This window comes from Rissa tridactyla, chromosome 21 (genome assembly GCF_028500815.1).
Source record: "Rissa tridactyla isolate bRisTri1 chromosome 21, bRisTri1.patW.cur.20221130, whole genome shotgun sequence".
Taxonomy (NCBI): domain Eukaryota; kingdom Metazoa; phylum Chordata; class Aves; order Charadriiformes; family Laridae; genus Rissa; species Rissa tridactyla.
Window position 1 is genome coordinate 5,570,586 of NC_071486.1, and position 18,224 is coordinate 5,588,809.

At 51.6% G+C, this 18,224-nt stretch overlaps 1 protein-coding gene across 3 annotated transcripts; it reads right to left on the reverse strand.

The window, feature by feature from the left end:
• Positions 1 to 381: 381 nt before the first annotated feature.
• CD34 (CD34 molecule) lies at positions 382 to 14,199 on the reverse strand. Of its 3 annotated transcripts, none has more exons than XM_054181565.1 (8): positions 13,695 to 14,147; positions 8,663 to 8,791; positions 7,667 to 7,950; positions 7,493 to 7,570; positions 4,843 to 4,990; positions 4,484 to 4,524; positions 3,575 to 3,739; positions 382 to 1,950 (listed from the first exon to the last, which is right to left on the reverse strand). In XM_054181565.1, exons 1-8 carry the CDS (start codon positions 13,771 to 13,773, stop codon positions 1,759 to 1,761), a joined length of 1,116 nt encoding a protein of 371 aa, XP_054037540.1. In that variant the 5' UTR covers positions 13,774 to 14,147; the 3' UTR covers positions 382 to 1,758. The 3 variants fall into 3 exon arrangements, with proteins under 3 accessions (XP_054037540.1, XP_054037542.1, XP_054037543.1); XM_054181567.1 differs by lacking the exon at positions 382 to 1,950 and adding an exon at positions 1,959 to 3,293 and having other exon boundaries at positions 13,695 to 14,199; XM_054181568.1 differs by lacking the exon at positions 382 to 1,950 and adding an exon at positions 1,959 to 3,290 and having other exon boundaries at positions 13,695 to 14,197.
• Between the last annotated feature and the right edge of the window lie 4,025 nt (positions 14,200 to 18,224).

Genomic DNA, 18,224 nt, shown 5'->3' on the forward strand with positions numbered 1-18,224 from the left:
GTGAGGAACCCTTCATCTTCATCATCTTCATCTTCATGCATACATACACACCCCCCCCCATCCCTGACGTCAGGTCAGCCCCCAGCCCTGCAGATCACTCCATGAGAGTCTCATTTATTTACCCAGGAATTAGCTGGGCATCTTAAAGCACCAGCAAATCAAAGAGAGGAGGTTTAGCAGTGAGCTGTGCGTCACTCGTCCTGCAAATGCGCCTGTTGAAAGACATGGAAAACACGCGCGGAACCAGCCCCAGCCCTTAGTCACCGCGTTTCTGCTGGGAAACAACCTCTCCGCGAGGCGTTGGCCTCTCACCGCGGCCAGAGCCACGCGTCCCGCCGGGATAAACACGCTGCTGTTCCAAGGACACAACGGAGAAGTTGATTTTTAATAATCCTTTTTTTTCTTTTTTTTTGGTTCAACCGGGATTATTTACAATGCGATCTGGGAGAAGCAATTCACACCGAAAGAAAAGAAACAAAACCGGAAATATTTTAAACCGTGTTTAAATGACTCTCGCACCCACGCAAACACCACGACATCCAGATAATGATGGATGTCGCTGTCGTTCCTTTAAGCACTGTACCAAAAAAAAGCCTTCCCCTCAGGTGTTCAGCACTGAGAAAAGGTTGCCATAAACTCACTACTGAGAGGGTAGATCAGCTTCAAGGGCCATTTTTGTCCTTATTTTGGACCCACCGAGCTGCAGGTGGCTCGGCCCCAGCAACGCGGCAGCACCGCCTGCCTCGGGAGCAGGATCAGGGCTGGGGGGACCTTCTCCGGCTGTTGGGATTTTGGCATTGGCCTTCACTTACCGATGCGAAAAATACTTCTTTTTGTTCCTGTAGCCACTGCTGATGCAGAGGAGAACCACCCATCACGGAGCCAGGTTTCTGTCTTGCCCCACCGGGAGCCCTTTGGCAGCTGTTATTCCCAAGGTCCTACCCGGGGCACTGCCCCCCATGTCGGAGGGAGGGCGATGGACTGCGGAGCCGCCTACAGCCGTAGCGAAGGTTCTCCATCGCTGGAGGGATCGATTACTGGCTCTGCCCTGTCAAACACCCCCCTCCAGTCCCTGGCATGAGACTGGGGAAGATTTTTACCCTAAAACAACTACCTGCGTACTGGTGGGGTTAACAAAGAAAAAAAGCTCGAGGTCTATTCACATTTCAGCCTTCAATTCCACGTGGAAAGTTTTTACACAGAGCTTCAGCAAATTCTGCTGGAGTAGGAAATACTAAAGAAGACGTAAAGCGCAAGAAGGGGGATTACATGCCTGGTGTTCTTAAAAGAGGAAGAAATCCTGCACTTAAACACAAAGATGAGATAAAAAAACCCAACTCTATCCAAAATTATCTGAAACCTGAGAGGTTTTTTGTCACTGAAATCCCAATTTAACTATTTTAATCAGCCTAACACGCCGCCACCAAAACTTCGTGGGGTCTGGCTCGAGGCGTCTGCAGCTTCACTCTGCCTCTGCTGAAAAGCTGTTCGGGGCTAAGGGCACTTGTGTTTCTCATTATGTTCTTCTAACAACAAAAGCAGAGAACAGCTGCGGAAAGGTTTCTTGTGTGGTCAACAGGAGGAGGCAGAGAAGCAGGTCTTTGGCAGCTTGATGTGCTTTCGGCTGATTTTGAAGTCCTTCACAGAAATTATACTAGAAAAAAAAAAAAAAAGGTAATTCCCTTACTGTCCACGGAAAACTCTCGCCCTCCCTTGTCCCCTCTCAGTTCGCGCTAAGGCTGCGTTTCTCCGGCCGCTTCACATCTGGGTGTCGGCGGGGCTGTGCTGCCTGCCCGAGTGGCCGTTTTTGGAGGAGGCTTGGCCAGTCCCGTTCTCCTGAGTCCCACCGTTGAGGTTTGGCTTCTCCTGCAGCTCAGGTTGCTCTTGGGGGGGCATCATCAACATCGTGTTTGCCTGGCTACCGTTTTCCGCGTAATACGGGTCTTCAGCCTAAACAGGTACATAAATAACAAAGGCAGAGTTAGGGAAAGGAAAGGGCTGACGGCAATGGGCTTTGATGGCAGGCAGCGGCTTGGCCGGCGGCCGGCGCTTCCTGGACAGGAGCTACAAACAACCGCAGGCATGGGAAGGGGAACAGAGGGCCTGAACCACGCCGTGGCAAGACGAAGCAAGAAAACCAGCCAGGAACCGCAGGTTTGGTTTTTTTTCTCCTGGACCTGAAAAGAGAAGCCATCAGGTTTTGTTGTTTTCTCATGACCAGGTTTTGGAGCTGACCCTGCCTCGGGTTTGCAAAGCTACGCCGTGGCAGACCACCTCCGCTTTCCACTTTGGCCAAGTAAAAAAAACACCCATTCACCAAAAGAATGAAAGCTATGGAAATTCCCTCTTTCTTTCCCCGGCCTTCTTTCTTTTGGCCTATAAATAGATACCCAGCTCGCATCAAGGTGCTAGCAGAGGCGCAGGCCTGCGCTCCAGCAACATCAGCCCGGAGAGGTGTGTGGGGCTGTAAATGCAAAGACACGTTGTGGGGATATTGCTGTAAGGAGCAGATGCCTATGGAGGATCCAGAGCCACCTCTGTCCCCACCACGATGACTCCCCAGGAGTCGGACCGTGGCAGGTCTGACAGCAATGCAATGGGCGCTGGTGGTCCTGGGCTGCGGGTGGCCACTGCCAGCTGGTAGCAGATAGCCGCGCTCTGTTTGCTCAGCGGCATCCAGCACCCACGGCAGGCTGCTGGGCTTCCCGCCCGCCCCGTCGTGACACCCTCGTCTGTGGCAGTGAGGTGGGTGTGCTGGACACATCGCCCCTGGACACTGGATTGACACAGCCATCATTTACACGGGCAGCTCCTCGCCACGCAGTGACATTGCCTGTCCCTCGCCAGCAGCCCGGGGATGGTACCCGGGGGCAGTCCCTGCCTCCGACTTCCCATCTGCATGTTTGGAGAGCATCCCTTCCGGCAATGAAGTAACCTCATGGCTTCCCAGGACACAACCGTTCACCTGCCCACGAGCACAAAAAGCACGGCCCGTCCTCACTTTACAGAGGGCTCACGTCCCCGAAACTCACTGGTAGGGAAGAGTCCTCAGCGGTCTCCTGCCTGGAAAGGGGAAAACGGAAATAGGAAATTTCTTTCTCTTTCTTTCTTGAGGTATTTTATTACCATCGCTTGTTAAGTGAGGGGAGATAGAGCCTTTATTACAGCGTCGGTACAAGACAGAAATATAACTCAAAACGCATCAAATGGGGAGTTAAAGTGTGACACTTTTAATGACAAATTCATAAGGTTTCGGTGTCTCTGGAGGGGTCTTGCTGGATGAGTTCTTACTGCTGAGCAAAAATAAGTGTTAGACCCAGAAGTAGGAGCAAGAAAGGGGTGTTTTTTCCCGCAGGAGCCATCAGTTAATTTTAGAAGCCGAGGGAGGTTTCCCTGCACCCTGTAGGGTCCGGCCTCCCCGCTCCTGCCCTTCGCCTTGCCCAGGCTGGCCCAGCCCCGCGTCACAACGTCCCGTGGGGCTGGGGACACACGGAGCGGCCGAGGGTACGGCGGAGCAGCCCCCTCCTCTCCCTCCCGGGCCCCCCCGGGGGCTCTGCCATTGATAAGCACTGACCAGTCTCTCTCCCGCGGGGCTCCAGCTCCGCCGCTTCATCAGGAAATAGCCAGCCAAGCCCAGGAACGCCAGCAGCAGGCCAGATGTGACCAAGGCGATCAGGGTCTTCTGAGAAAAGTCCTGATGGTTCCTCACGCTCCCCCGTTTAAGGGATTTTATTCCAAACTGGGAAAAAAAAAAAACACCAAAGAGAGCCGGGAGTCTGACAAACAGGAAACATGTGCATCTGCTGAACAGGCACCGGGCTTAAAACAATGCTGCTCTTCACCTCCGCGTTAAACTCCGCGTAAACAAAGCCGGGCTTTGCTACCCAACCCCAGAGCTTTGCGCTTGCTCCGTGAGCTCTCCCATCCTCACCGCCTCATCTCCCTCCGCACGTCTTCTGGGGCACGAGGATATTTTCTCTCTCGGACCAGAGAGAAGCGCCCAGGGCCTGAGATTTAGAGTTTGCATCTGCAGGGCTGAAACATCTCCGTGTGCTGCCGCTGCCATTTATACGGGCACTCGGCGCTCAGCTCCGCAAGGCCATGGCAGCCTGACTGGAGCGCTGGGAGGAGGAATTAATTAATGCCAGCGTGGCTTCAAAGCGGCAGAGTGCCAGTTACATCCTAGGAGTTATTGTTGGGATCTAGGCCTCCTAAAGATAATACTACCGAATTTTAACACAACTATTATTTCAAGCGTTTCTGCCTTCGGTGGTTGTATTAGTTCTCTGAGGGTGCACCGCCGCACGTCTGGTGGTTGGCTCCAACCATCCCATGTGCCAACGCTCAAAAAACATCTCCGAGGTGGAGGCCGGTTCAGGTCTCAGCCGCCTGCCCCAGCCTCAGCTGACCATCTAAAAATCCCCTTTCTCCAGCCACTCAGGCCACCCATTTTTTTTGCAGCTGAATTTGCTTAAGGAATTACCTTTTCCCAGTGAGACTCCTGGAGCATGTCTGTGGCAGGATCTGTAGGGTTTAAAAGAGGAGAGGCACGTTACATAGAGGGTCACGCTGCGGCTCATGCCGGCTCTGAAGGACCTGGCCATTGCTGGACACAGAGGAGCCGTGAGGCCCTTCACTGCTCTGGAGGCAACACCACGGCTCCGCAGATCTAGCAAGACCCCAGAAGAAGGAGCAGTGGTTGCAGGGAGGTCTCCTCCCAGGCTGTAACTGAGGATTTGTGTCCCCCAGCCTCTCCCCACAAGCAGCTCCCTCTCCCATTGCCCACATGGAGGTCCTTCTCCAGCGGGATCAACGACAGCCCAAGGAATTGGCTGAACTGACCTCTCTCGCCGACGAGGATGAGGAGCATGCAGTCGCGGTCCACCTCGGATTTAGCCAGCTTGATCTGGCAGGGGGAGGGAAGGCGGTGGGCGCTCCCTTCGCAGATCGCGCTCCATAAGTCCGACCCCTTCATCTCTAAAAAATGTTTCTGCAAAATTGTCAAAGAAACAGCCCCTGAGCCAACCAAACCGACTTAGCTCTGCGACTGGCGATACTGCTCGTAGTGTTGCACGTTCGCCCCTTGTGTTTTGGTGGCTTGTCTCCGCTGTGCAAAGCTGAGCAGAAGCAACAAGTGAGGATCGGCGCTGGGCTGGGTGTCAGCCCTTCGTCTCCCACGTCACCACTGCTTTGGGCCCCAGTGCCAACACCTAGAAAATGGAGATGCTTCTTTCTTGTGTCTTAACTTAATGAGATTAAATTAAATGAAGATATCCTTAGCAACTCTCGCAAATGGCATTTAAACGAAGCTAAATTTAGGATCTGGATTGTATGGCAAGTCTCTCCGATTTTTGGACTGAAACAGGCGCCTGAACAGCCCTATTGTTTCAGAGTCCCAGGCAGGGACTGGGAAAGGAGGGAAATAACAAAGAAGCATTGAGCCTTCCTGTTTAGGAAATGTCTTCAATGTTTTTGCTAGGTTGCTGATCAAAGGCTAGGCAAAAAACCACAAATTTCTCACATTTTAGAGCTGAAGCGACTCTTGGGTGGAAGAGGAAGAGGAGTGAGGAGCTGCTGCCTTTCCCTTCTGCGGGCCAGTTTCTCTGTCGGACAGGATAGGCTTTCTCCTTGGGTCTATTTTCAGCCACGGTCAGGCTTGGAGACAGAGCCCACAGTTGCTGAAAGACGTTATCAGCTTCCCGAACATCCTCCCAGCTGGGGACATCATCCGAGCTGTGCCCACCCCCTGGGGACAGAGACGGGCTCCAGCCCAGTCCCGTCTCCTGCCCCTGCCCTCCGCTCGCGCCCTGGAGGCATCCACCAAAGAGGAGAAAGCCCTCTGGTCTCGCAGCCTTGTGCGGAGCCAGGCAGCTCAGTGCCGTCCTCTCCTTGCCATAAAATTGCCTCACTATTGTGCTCGGATCGCCACATCCTCTTAGCATCCAAAAATGCAGAAACTTATCCATGGGAGAACAACAAACAAATCATTTTCAGCTGTTTCTATAGAGCTTGGCTTGGGGCGAGAAAGGCCAAGATGGAACAAGAGACCCAAGTGTGTATTTTCCTTTCTCTGCTGTGGAAAGAACTCATCGGAGTGTCAGAATTTCCCTTTGCAATTAGCACCGCGCGGCGCCAGCGTATTGCTCACTTGCTTTGGGAAAGGCCAGCAGGAAAGCGAGACACGGCACGGTCCCTCCTATCTGCTCTCCTCGCAGACACTCTTATCTGGTTCCCAGGTCCAGCGGCTGCGGAGCCAGAGCTGGTTTTTCCCACTGGATGATTAGTTGAGGTGGAGGCAGGGAGGAGGTCTGCTGCGGGGCCAGAGCTCCCAGAAAAACACGGCTGGAAGCGGGGCCGTTTGGCTGGTTTCACATGGAGGGAGGGTTAAGAGTCTCTGCAATTCGATACGGCTCCGTAGGATGCTCTGTATGTTATATATGCACCCGTTCGTCTGTGTGCGGGTACGCAATGTGAGCACGGTGCGCATAAGCCCTGTGGCCAGGAGGGGCCGATGCCCACTAGATGGCATCTGTGATCGGGATCACCCGCTCCCGGAGGAGTTCCCATGTGAATTCTTGCTCAAGCGCGGTCCCTGTAAACAGGAGCGAGTCTAAACGCCATTGAATCGCCAATTTGCAAAGAGAAGCCAAGTAAGAATTCACTCATCCTAAGTGGTGGCAGTATGGCTGACCAGCAGAAGTAAAATTAATCATTGTCTCATACATATATATATATGTATGTATGTATATATGCCCTTATATCCAGAGCATTGCCAGACCAGCTCTCCCACCAGGTCCAACACCTCTGGCCTCTGTTGCAGGTTGTAGCTCCCGAGTGAAAGGTTTCTTTCCTCCCACCCACAATAGTGTCTCAGCTGCAACCTCTCCTGCTTTTAATTACTGCTGCATTGTTGGTGCACAAGGCCAAGGGCGAGCCTGGGATTCCCGCAGGAGTTGGTGCAGATGGGGACACTGATCGGCCCGTGCTCACTCACATGCAGTGATTTCTTTGCTAGGGCAGTTGGCAAGACTAAAAAAGGCGCTCGCCTTCCCAACAGGGAAGAGGAAGAAGAAGAACAAAGGCAATTTCCTGTTAAACGTGGTGGGAGATCCTTTAGAAGCTAATCTGACCCCAGAGCTTAATCATGAAAAGGCAGGTTTTATGCAACCAGGAGGATGCATTTCCCCTGGGGCTGCTGTGATCATCCCTTTGGGATCCTCCTGGGACTGCCGTGATCATCCCTTCGGGATCCTCCTGGGACTGCCGTGATCATCCCCACCTCCGTCAGTTTGGCACAGCTCAGATGCTCTGCCCCAGGGATAACGGTGTGCACTCTCACCCCAAACTGACCCCCCAGGTACGGTGGGTGTCCCCATCGCTGCGAGCCTGAGGGTGCTGCAGGAACCTGCCCTCGGCTGTTTGCTTGCAGCCCCCTCCTCCTGCATGTCCCCCCCCATCAGAAGATGCGCGGCCACCCCAGGCAACAACTCACGCAAGTGTTGGACTCGTTGAGCTGCAAGCAGATGGCTCCAGTGTCGCTCACTTCTTTGACATTGTGGCACGTGATGAGCTGGAAGGGAAAAAAAAAATGCATGAAAAAAAATCCATGAGACAAGTCCAGCCTCCTGGCGGTCCCACAGCCCGTGGTGCCCAGCCGCATCCTCACCTTCGGGCTGTCCCTGCCTGTGTGCGGCGGCGTGGTGGCAGCCGAGATGCCAGGATGCTCCGAGGTGGCAGAGGAGCTCATCAGAGCCGACGTGGGCCCTGGGGTTTCTGCCACCGTGCTGGGTCGCGTCGCGGGGCTCCCGGTTGCGGGGACCCCCCAGCTGGTGTGGTTTGGCTCCGAGGAGGTGCCCAGCGGCTGCGTGGGGGCTCGGCTGGGCTGGGGGCTCGGCTGCTCACGGCCCAGCCCCGGGGAGCTGGCGCTGGCTGCCAGGGACCCGGTCGCAGCTTCGGTTTGGAAGAAATGTAGTGAAAAGGATACGTGAGAAAGCTTAAGTCCTCTAAAATCAATGCGTGGCATTGCGCTGACTGAAGTACAATATTGATTTGTCATAGCCAGCAGTACCAGAACGTGTTACTGGCTGTATAAGAAACGCGCATTAGACTTGCTTCACTTGCCTAATTGTTACATGCGCTTCATAATCTGTTTACAATGGGCTAATTTCCTGGGCATACGCGGCACCACAGCAAGGATGCCATTGCCCGACCTCCCCCGCATCGCCCTCGTCTCCCCCTGGACCCAGAGCCTCCAAAGCGCTGTACCGATCTCAAACAGCAGAAAAGAAGGGCAGCGTACATCTGTGCGAGGCTCCCTGCTTCACAGCCCTTCAGAGCTCAGAAAGGCTGGCAGACCTCTTACGGGTGCCGTGTGCTGAGCGAGGAATGGGTATATGTTGAGATAAAAGATCAGCGAGCATTTTGTCCCATCATCTCTTGGGTGTTTGGAAAAGGATGGGTCTCAGGGGCCTGTCCTGAAGCCGGCAGTGTTAAGCTGCCCCAGGTGGGATTTTCTGGGCAGAATTAAAGCTTTTGACCATACTCAGGGTCTTCTTTGAGAGCACAACCCATGCACCAACTGTGCAAGCCTGTGCACATAATAAATCTGATGATTAATGCCAATACTACTGGGAATCACAGGGGGGGCGAGGGGGGCGATTACCGGTTATCTCTGGCGTTGGCTTGGCACTGCTGGCGGCTGCGGTGGCTCCGGTGGCTGCTGCGCTTCTGCCGCCCTCCGTGGCCATGGCCGTGACCACGGGGGTGTCCGTTGGGCTCCCAGACGCGTTGCCTGGGGGCAGAGGAGGTGTCAAGGGCTGCTGTCCCCCCACCCCAGCCCTGCCTGTCCCCGAGGGTCCCTGCGGGCAGGGCAGGGAGGAGTTTAGCTGCTTTCACAAATTTACTTTCTTCTTGCCCCACAATGGCAGGCTGCCTCGGAGCTCGCGTGGGAGAAGCTCAGAGCCCGAACATTTCGGCTGGGCAGGTCCCAGGCTTTGGTGCAGCCCTTGCGGAGGCTCCGGGGCTCCTGCGGGAGGAGGGGGCTGGTGCCTGCCCTCCTCCCGCCCTATCCTCGGGCTCAGCCAGGGACGCGCAACGCTCTGCACAAAGCTGCGTTTCATCGTAGTTTGGGTTTATAATCCTGGGAGGAAAGACTGAGGCCTTGGAAGAGATCACTCGTGCGCCTCAGGAAAAATAAGTTGGATTTGCAGTTGCAGGCACAATCTCAAAGTAAATAGAAACATTCCCATTGGCCTGGGATCAGCTCTGACTCATGAGCAAAAACATCTTTGGAGGTAAAACAGAATGTTTGGAGAACGGTTTGCTGTTCTAACTTAAAGTTTATATATTGCTTCCTGATACGTTACGAAGATGACACTTCCAGCTTTTCCTTCTGAAATGAACTACATGAGTCAGTGAAAATGCATTTTTTCCCATTTTTTTCCTATTCTTAAGATCTATTTCCACTTTTAACAAACAGCTTCAGTCTCTACTCCAGGGCTGTTGCTGTTTAAGATTCTTATCCAGACACTAAAGACAAAATCATTCAAAATACGTTGTTTCATTTGTATTTCTGCCCAGGGGAACCTGAGCTCCAAGAAGAGTTACTTCATCTTTCTAAACAACCCTTTGAGATGGAGCAGCACCGACAGGTCCTGATCAGCCGCCCGGCGCTGGTGTCAGGGCAGCGGCCCAACCCATCCCATCCGTCCCATCCCAACCCATCCCATCCCATCCCAACCCATCCTATCCATCCCATCCCAACCCATCCTATCCATCCCATCCAACCCATCCCATCCCATCCCAACCCATCCTATCCATCCCATCCCAACCCATCCTATCCATCCCATCCAACCCATCCCATCCCAACCCATCCTATCCACCCCATCCAACCCACCCCATCCATCTCCATCCCATCCCAACCCATCCCATCCCAACCCATCCCATCCATCCCATCTATCCCTATCCCATCCATCCCATCCCATCCATCCCGCAGCTGCTCTGGGTGCGGGAGCAGTGGGGGAGGCGGGGGCCCTGCAAGGGCTCAGTGCAGGTGTCTGGAGCTGGGATTTAGGTTCTGGCACCGCTTTTATTGAAGGGAGAAGTTTCTTCTCTCCAAGACAATTCAGTTCCAGCCGGTTAAATCACCAAGTTTTTTTCTGATGAATTTTAACAAATCAGAAGCAGGAGGCAGGACTGCGTGCCCAGAAAAATGAGTAGCACAAAGTTAAATCCAGGCTTTGCGTACGGCTTTGTGTTTGCATGGACACGAGCAGGAAACTTTACATCGCTAGAACAATGCAGCGCCTGGACTTGACCTCCCCAAGTGCCACAGCCACCCAAGCACCTCTGAACTATTCCAGATGTTTGTAAAGCACCAGAGGTATTTCTAATCAAAGTCTTTTCACCACTGAATGTCATAAATTGAAGCCTGGATTATTGCTCAGTGTAATTCACAAGAAGACTTGTCACATAGTATTTCACTTTTTCTTCCCTTTATTGTAGCGTGTGCAGGCACTTTTATTGAAAACATGGCTAAGTTTTTTGAAAGCTTAGGACTCATGAGATAAATAATGATCCAGATGTGAGCTGGATAATCCACATGGTGCTCAGCTAAAGTGAGTCATTTATTGCACCATACATTTTTACTAGCTTTGCTGAACTTTGTCAATTTGTTAGTATTAAAGGTTTGAGAGTTTAAACCAAGCCATTTATTAACCTCGGAGAAATCTTCACCTGGTAGCGCTAAGCACATGTAGGAGGAAAAGCATGTAGATATGTGAAAGAAAACTGTACTTCGCGGTACCTGTTGTATTCACCTCTCTAGCTTTTACAAAGTAAATGCCTGTGATTTTTGAAGATATTTTCCTAATGGGGCTTAGGAAGCATCTCAGTTCAAATGAAATTAAAACAAGCAACAATGCAAATGTTGAAGTCCTTGACTTGGTCTAACACTCACCCCCGAGCCCCAGACCAGGACCACAGATGGCAAAACTCTGCAGTGGCAAAGGCTCAGCAAACAGGAGAAAACTTTCCGTAATTTGTGCCCTACCCCGCACCCGCGGCGCATTAAACACGGGGGTTTCTGCCCTGCGCCTCCGTCCCTGCAGGGTGGAAGGTGCAGACAGTAACCCAACCTTGGAGAACCTTTTGCTAACTGGGTGCCCACCTCAATGCTCTCACCCAGGAACCCTGTGCCAGGAGAGTTTTGCGAACTTTTCTGTGTTTAACATAAATTTTTTCCAAGTTCAGCTCATGCTCTAGAAGCTGCCGGGCCGAACTCCAGCAAAGCGCCACCGGTGAGCGGTACCGCGGGTTCCAGCGGCCGCAGGAGAGGAAGGCGAGGAGCCGCGGGACACGGAGCCGGAGCTGCTGCGAGGGCTCCAGCCGGCATTACTCAGCCTTCCCAGCTTCCCTACGCTCAGCCATGTGGCAGGAATTCAAGCGGGTGGAGCCCTCTTCCCTCTGGAAATATCTGATAAAAAAAAAAAAATCCCTTCCCTCCCCCTTTTCCTCCTCCCAGGCAGGATATGGGTGTGGGGCCGCGGTCACGCAGGGCGCCCAGGGCCGGGGGCTGCGGGGACCCCCCTGCGTCCAGCCCCGGCACCAAGGGGCGGCCTGGGCTGGGGGCTGCTGGGAGCCCCGCACCCCCCGGCACTGAGGTCGCTCCTGCCCTGCGCTGTTGCGACGTGCAGCCCTCGAAAGGGCGTTAAAATCAAGCGGCTGAGAGTTCGAAAAGCTCCTTTTTCCTTCCCCGATTTTTAGAGCTTTTCTACATCTTGCAAAAGGAACGATGGAAAGAGAGAGTGCTTTAAAATGACCAGAAAAGATTTTTTTAAAAAAGAAAAATCAAGTTCGGCAGAGATTAATAAAAAAAATAATAAAAAAAAAGATAAAAGATTAAAAAAAGGAAAGTGCTTACATTAGGTACAAATAGAATATATACTCTCTTTTCCATGTAAGCTTTGAGACAAGCACGGGCCGGCTCTCCACGTGGTTTATCAATACCCGATTTTGGCACCGCGGGCCGTTTGCAGAGGGTTCCCGAGCGGCCCCACAGCATCACCCGCTCCGCGGACCAGGGACGGGCGCAAACCTCTCCCTCGCTCATGGGAACTCAGCGGTTCCCCAAAGGATGCGGCAAAGCCCAGAACGGAGCGTTTCACGTGCCGTCCGCCCCCCGCGAGGCCGGACAGAGCCGCCCGTTGCTCTGGGGTCCGACCGCAGCTATTCGGTACCCGGCCACTGTCCCCCCCACGCCGCGGCCACACGTGGCACTTGCAAAGTGGCACCTGGCCCCGCGTGGGACCGGGGTTTTCCCCTGTAAAACGCGTAGTTTTAGCTGAAGCTGCCCTGGGGGCGCGGAGGCCGGTCGTCCCACCCTCGGCAGCGCCTCCAGGAGCCAACCTGAGCACAGACTCCCTGAACTGGGATTTCCATCGGGAATTGCACAGCTGAAACCTTCGCTTAATCCACTCGACTCCCCAAAGAGGTGAAGAACACGCGGAGCCCCAGGGATGAGCTCACAAGCTTTTCTCTGCTCTGAACAGAAATAAATCTCTACTTCCAGCAAAGACCCATAATATCCCGCAGAAACGCGGAGCATTGGCTGTGCCCGCAGAAAAAAAAAAAAAGACATTTTTCAGCATTAAACCCCCCGTCGCCCGGTAGCTTTGTCTTTACAAAGGCAAAGCTTTTTATCACTTTTGTATCACTCTTGCTTTGTACTACAAGGAACTCAAGTTGCGCGTTTCAGGTAAACACTTTTGTCTTACACCCTCCCGCGCTGCTCACTTCAGCCCGACCAGAGAGACTTGAATTTTAATTGAGGAGCTTTTGGGTTTTTTCCTTCCTGTAAAATCAGCGTAGACTGGGGGGGTCGGGCACAACGGCTGGGCTGGGCAATACACCTTGGCAGCAAAGGGAACATGAAAGGAGCACCGTGAAACAGAAGAACAAAATACAGCAAATTCCTTCCCTGGATCTAGTCGCTCACGTTCGTGTGAGTAAGGAAAAATTACATTTGAGGCAACACCGCAGGTTCTTGGCTCCTGTCCCAGCACACTAGGCAGCGCACAGAGCGCTGCCGCACTTTTTTTAGTCCCTTTTTATTACTTCATGGTTGTTGGGTTTGGGACAAAACTGATAATATTTCCCTCCTATACAACCCTTTCAAAAGTATTACCTAGAGAAAATCTCTGCATTCTCATTCACTTTTTCATATGATGAATATTTGAAGAGCTGGAATAGGAGATTTTAATATTTATGGAGATTCATTTGATTTCCAGAAAATGTTTAGTTCCTACCACAAAACAAAAGTAAGGCTAATTTACACCAATGCAGACTGAGAAACGACTTGAACTGTGGCTGCACTCCACAGCTTTGCGTGCTGCATTTGCATCCCCTCGTGTTATCTGTAATATTCCTGGGAGCTCTTAGACCTCGATTCCCCTCCGTTTCAACCCAGCAGCATTTTCTGCTGGCAGCGCATCGCTGTGCCTGTGTTGGCCGGGATGCCCGACCCGGTGCTGGTCTGTACAACGTCCCTGCACTGGGAAATGGCAGTTTCCACTCCACACTCAGTCGAACGCATCCCCCCGGGCTGCAGTTTCAGGAGTTCTAAAGAAGCTGCCCCATGCACTCGCCTCTCCTTGCTCTGCTGCTCAGCCCTGGGATTCGCTGCAGTCCATACTCACCAGACAACTCCGCAACGCAGAACGCGATCCAGAAAAGCTGCCTCCACTTCATTATTTTTAAACTTCCCAAGAACAGCATTCCTGCTCGCAGCTCCCACTGAAACTGGATGTGGCTGGGACAGCTCGTGGGTTCCCCGTCCCGCGGCAGCTCTGAGCAGCTTGGGTTCAGTTCAAGCCTTTGAGATGACTCGGTTGTGGGGTGGGCTTCTCTTCAGGGGTTGTGCTTATGGTTCAAGACTGCGAGGTGGAGTTTCTCCGATTTGATTCCACAGTTTTATATAGTTCGTGGCAACCTCACTATCACTTAGGTAATTTTCTCCTCCCCGCTTTCCTGCCAGTGCTTCAAAACAAACAAAAGAGCAACCCTCTCCCCAGCAAAGGAGCCCAAAGCCTCGCCGGGCTTAACTCTTTCCTGAGAGCTGCTTGCTTCCCCGGTAAAGCGAAGGCAGGGATACAACGTGCTCCAGCTGGAAGGAGGGATTACAGTGGAGCCTGCTGCTAAACTTCCCTCAAAGCAAAGTAAACACAATCTGATGGGAACAGAGAAGTGGAGAAACCCCAGGTCCAGCCACTGGCATCCAGCCCCGTGACGGTCCCAGCGCTGTGGATCGGGGGGAAACTCAGAAAACTGACTTCAGAAGTGGAAATTTTCTCTAGCAAATTAAGCAAGGAACTCAAGGATGCGAAATCATCACTGACCTGAAGAGAAGTAGCTCCATTAGCTTCACTAAATTGACTTGGGTCAAACAGCGAGCACGACTGAAACGGTTCAGCGAAGGTCTGGGGGAGACCAAAACCCACAGGCACAAACTTCTGCATAAAACCTGGAGCAGAAGAGGGACGCGAGACTAATAAATAACTTCCTGGAGCTCATTTCCATTAATAACGCATTACAGAAACATTAAAACCAGTATAGAAATACTGACTTCAGTTTTATTACCAGGCTGAACCTGCCCAAGTGGAAACGGTTGGCCGGGGCTCCCGGTTCTCCCGTGGTGGCACCGCGGGCGCGCAGGACCAGCTCTGGATCCGGCAGGACCAGGGATGCTCCGCAGCGGGCAGCGAACACAGCTGAGTGAATACGGCCCAATGGGGCCTTAAAAGAGATGAGTATCTCCAAAATCATTGCTTTTTTTAAAAAAAATCACTTTAAAAAATGTATTTTTTTTTTAATTTAATGTTGATGTTTCCATTTCTTGATTTTTTTTGGGGGGGACACCAAAGACAGCAGAAATGCCTCAGCGATCATTTTGGCCTTTGCGGATTGAAAAAAAAAAAAAAAAAAAAAAAGAGAGATGATCATTTGGGAAACTAAACTCTAGTTAAGTCCAAATTCTTCCTTTTCTTTTACCACTAAATGCTGCAGTCGCTAAAGGAGTCACTGCTAACAGGAACTCAAAAATGAGGTGGGCAGGAAAATAGCTGTGGAAGGAAAGACAACGAAGCGGTTGCTCAATGTGGTATCTGTACGTGGGTGCCCCCATTACACTTCTACGGTCATACGGCTACAGGCAGCGAAAGGACTGAAAGGCAGAAAAAAAGATAAGGTAGTATTACAAAGAAATCCCCAAGCGGCATTTCCAGTATACACATGCATTGGTATAACAAAATTCCAGTAGCTTTTGTTTTCAGCATAGGACAGGGGTTGGACGAGATGATGTTTAACAGTCCCTTCCAACTCAAACCAGTCTGTGATTGTATGACAGGAAAATATCTCTTGGAAGGAAACATCTGTAGCTAAGAAATGTGCTCCAACAGCTATATAAAGATTTCTATTATTTCAGTAACCTATGAGGGAATGACAGAGCTACACAGCTCCACTAAAGACCAAAAGACCAGTAAAATATGGTCTGTAACACGGTATAAAACCTGAGTGTGGACACAGCCCGGCTGCCTCCAGCAGCTCCCACCGAGCATTTTCCCTTTTTTCCTCCCTCAAACACACACACGCGCACAGGGAAACGCCTGCCTCAGTACAGGACACAGGTTTGCAGGCGTATCAGTTGAAAAAATCTGTTCAAAAGATGAAATGAGAAAAGCAGCGTGAGAGAAAGGTCCTATTTAAATAACAGTTGTAGGGGTTTTTTTTTCTATTAAAGTGAGAATTTGGGTTGACTAACACAACTAAAAATAAAAAGTTGAAATTCCAAAGCATCCGCCCCCAGGAAGACAGAAGACCCTCTGGTGATGCCCAACATCCCATCACGCTGGAAAGCATCAGGAAAAGCTGCCAAGCTGCCTCTGGCAGGACAGGGCTCGGGACTGCTCTGGTACCGGGAAGGCAAAAACCTTAGAAATGCACAGAAAATTTTTATTTTCATACTAAAAATAAGTGAACTGTAGGAAAAAAATAAAACAAACCAGCCCATGCTGAGCCCCTTGTCTGCAGGGGAGTTGCAGGGGAGTTGCAGGGGAGCTCCGGACCACGACCCCACAGTGTGTCCCCGCCGGTGGCCGGTCCCCCTGTGCCCCCCAGCCCCCCCTGCATCCCCCAGTCTCCCCCAGTTCCCCCCAGCCCCCCCGAGGTCTCCCCTCCGCCCTGCCGGGTTTCCTGCCATTCTCCTCCAGCCCGGCTCCGTGCTCCTGAATGACAGAAACCAACAGAATCATCCGGGCTTGGCTGCCGGTTCTCTTTCACCTTTCAAAACCAGGCTAAAAATAGAGAGTTGGACTAAAAATAGAGGCTGAGCGGGTCTGCCCGACACCCGGCACGGGAAGCTCCCGGGTTTGGTTTCCAGTGGAAGTCGGGCTGCATTTAAATGACATCCCCTGTGTCAAAGATGTTGGGTTTCATTAATACTTATGTCCGCTATGTGGACTGTGTATGTCAGACCATGCCTTAAACCTCCAAATATTCCAAATATCCATCTGTATCCAGGCCCTTCAGTTATTTCCGTCTGTTTATTCAACGAGCGGAAGATAACACCTTTTCTCATTGATATGGCTCCCCATTTAAACCTCTGTTTAAAGTCACTTGAGCACGTTGCAAATGAATACTGTAAATTATTTCCTCCTTTCAGACTCACAACAAATTTTTATAGTTAAAAATTTAAAGGCCAAAATAAGAAACACGCCCTTGAATTACCTCGAAGCAGCCTGTATCAGCTGTACGAGGTTAACAACGGCTGAGCCAATTTCAACTAAACATTTACAGGATCAAGTGTCCAGATTTCAACCAGCACGGTGATGAAGGCTTGTTCACATAGGCTGGGAATTTGTCCAAGTATTTAAGGGTAATTTAATTTAATTGTGAGTGATGCAATAGACATATGGCTAGGAAGTTATATGCCAGGAAACATGTTTTCTATAAGTATTTTAGCAGGCAGATGGCATACAATAGTTTTGGTGTAGTCATTTCCCCACCTCTTAAAAGTTGCTATTTTGGACAGATGAAATAATTAGATTGCCACCATCCTCCCCAGGCACCAGCACTGCTGACCCAGAGGATGTGCAACCTTGAAGGACCAGTTCTGTACAAACCCCCATCAAATCCATCAAACCCTACGCTCACCAATCCATCGCCATTCAAGAGTTTCAAGGCATTTTAATAACTTTCCCACCGCGATGGGAAGCGAGTGAATATTCCTGCGCTACAGCACTCCCACCGCACGGGTGAGACCAGAGGCACGTGGAGGCTCCTGGAGCAACGCCACGCCACAGCTAAACCCCGAAAGCCGAAAGCCGAGCGTCCCAATCCTCGGCCTTAGCAACCGAACCACGCCGCTTCCCAGACAGACCAACGCTGGCTGGAAATCACAACCCATCTCCCAGCATCCGACGAACCGCTGCAGAAGATCCAGCTTTGGGGAGCGGGATGAGCATCCCTACGCCCGTACAGGGCAGGACAGGCGGAGCAGAGGATGAAACTGCAAATAAAATGGTATTTGAGTGAAGCTTGGGCTGTTTCTCCTGGTAAAGCTTCAAAGATGCTGTTGGGACATCTCCTGTGTCTTCCCGGGAGGCACGGTACCAAATCCTGACCGGGGCTGAGCACGGGGAGCTCCTGTCCGCTGCTAAGGCAGGACCAAGCTCTCTGCTCCGAGCAGACGCCTCCCGAGGAACAACCTGATTGTGATTCATCTAAGAAAGGGCAAAGAGCTCAAAAGCTTCCCTAATATTATCAGCCTTATCGCGATTTCCTTAAGAACTTGTCATCTAGTTGTTTTATTGTGTTTGGTTTTGCACGTTATTATATTTATGTGGTAACTCTCGGGGCAGGAAATGCTTCCTTTATTAGTGTTTCAGAAACTACATCCTGAGAGTCCTATCGAGGCATTCTGTGTGCGAAGGCTGTTCTGGAGAGATTCCTGCCTCAGTTCCTACATCCGAGCTGCTCCGAAGCCATCGGCTTCTCCCAGCCCTGGAAGAGCCGCTCACCCCTGAAGACCCATCCCTGCGTGGACCATTTATGAAAGAAGGCTGCCTTTCTACACCACTATTTATCTTTTTCTAAGTCTTACTTAAACATAGTTCTCAGAATTAAAGACCAAAGACAGTTATTTTTTTTAACTCAGGCAAAGCCTTGCCTCT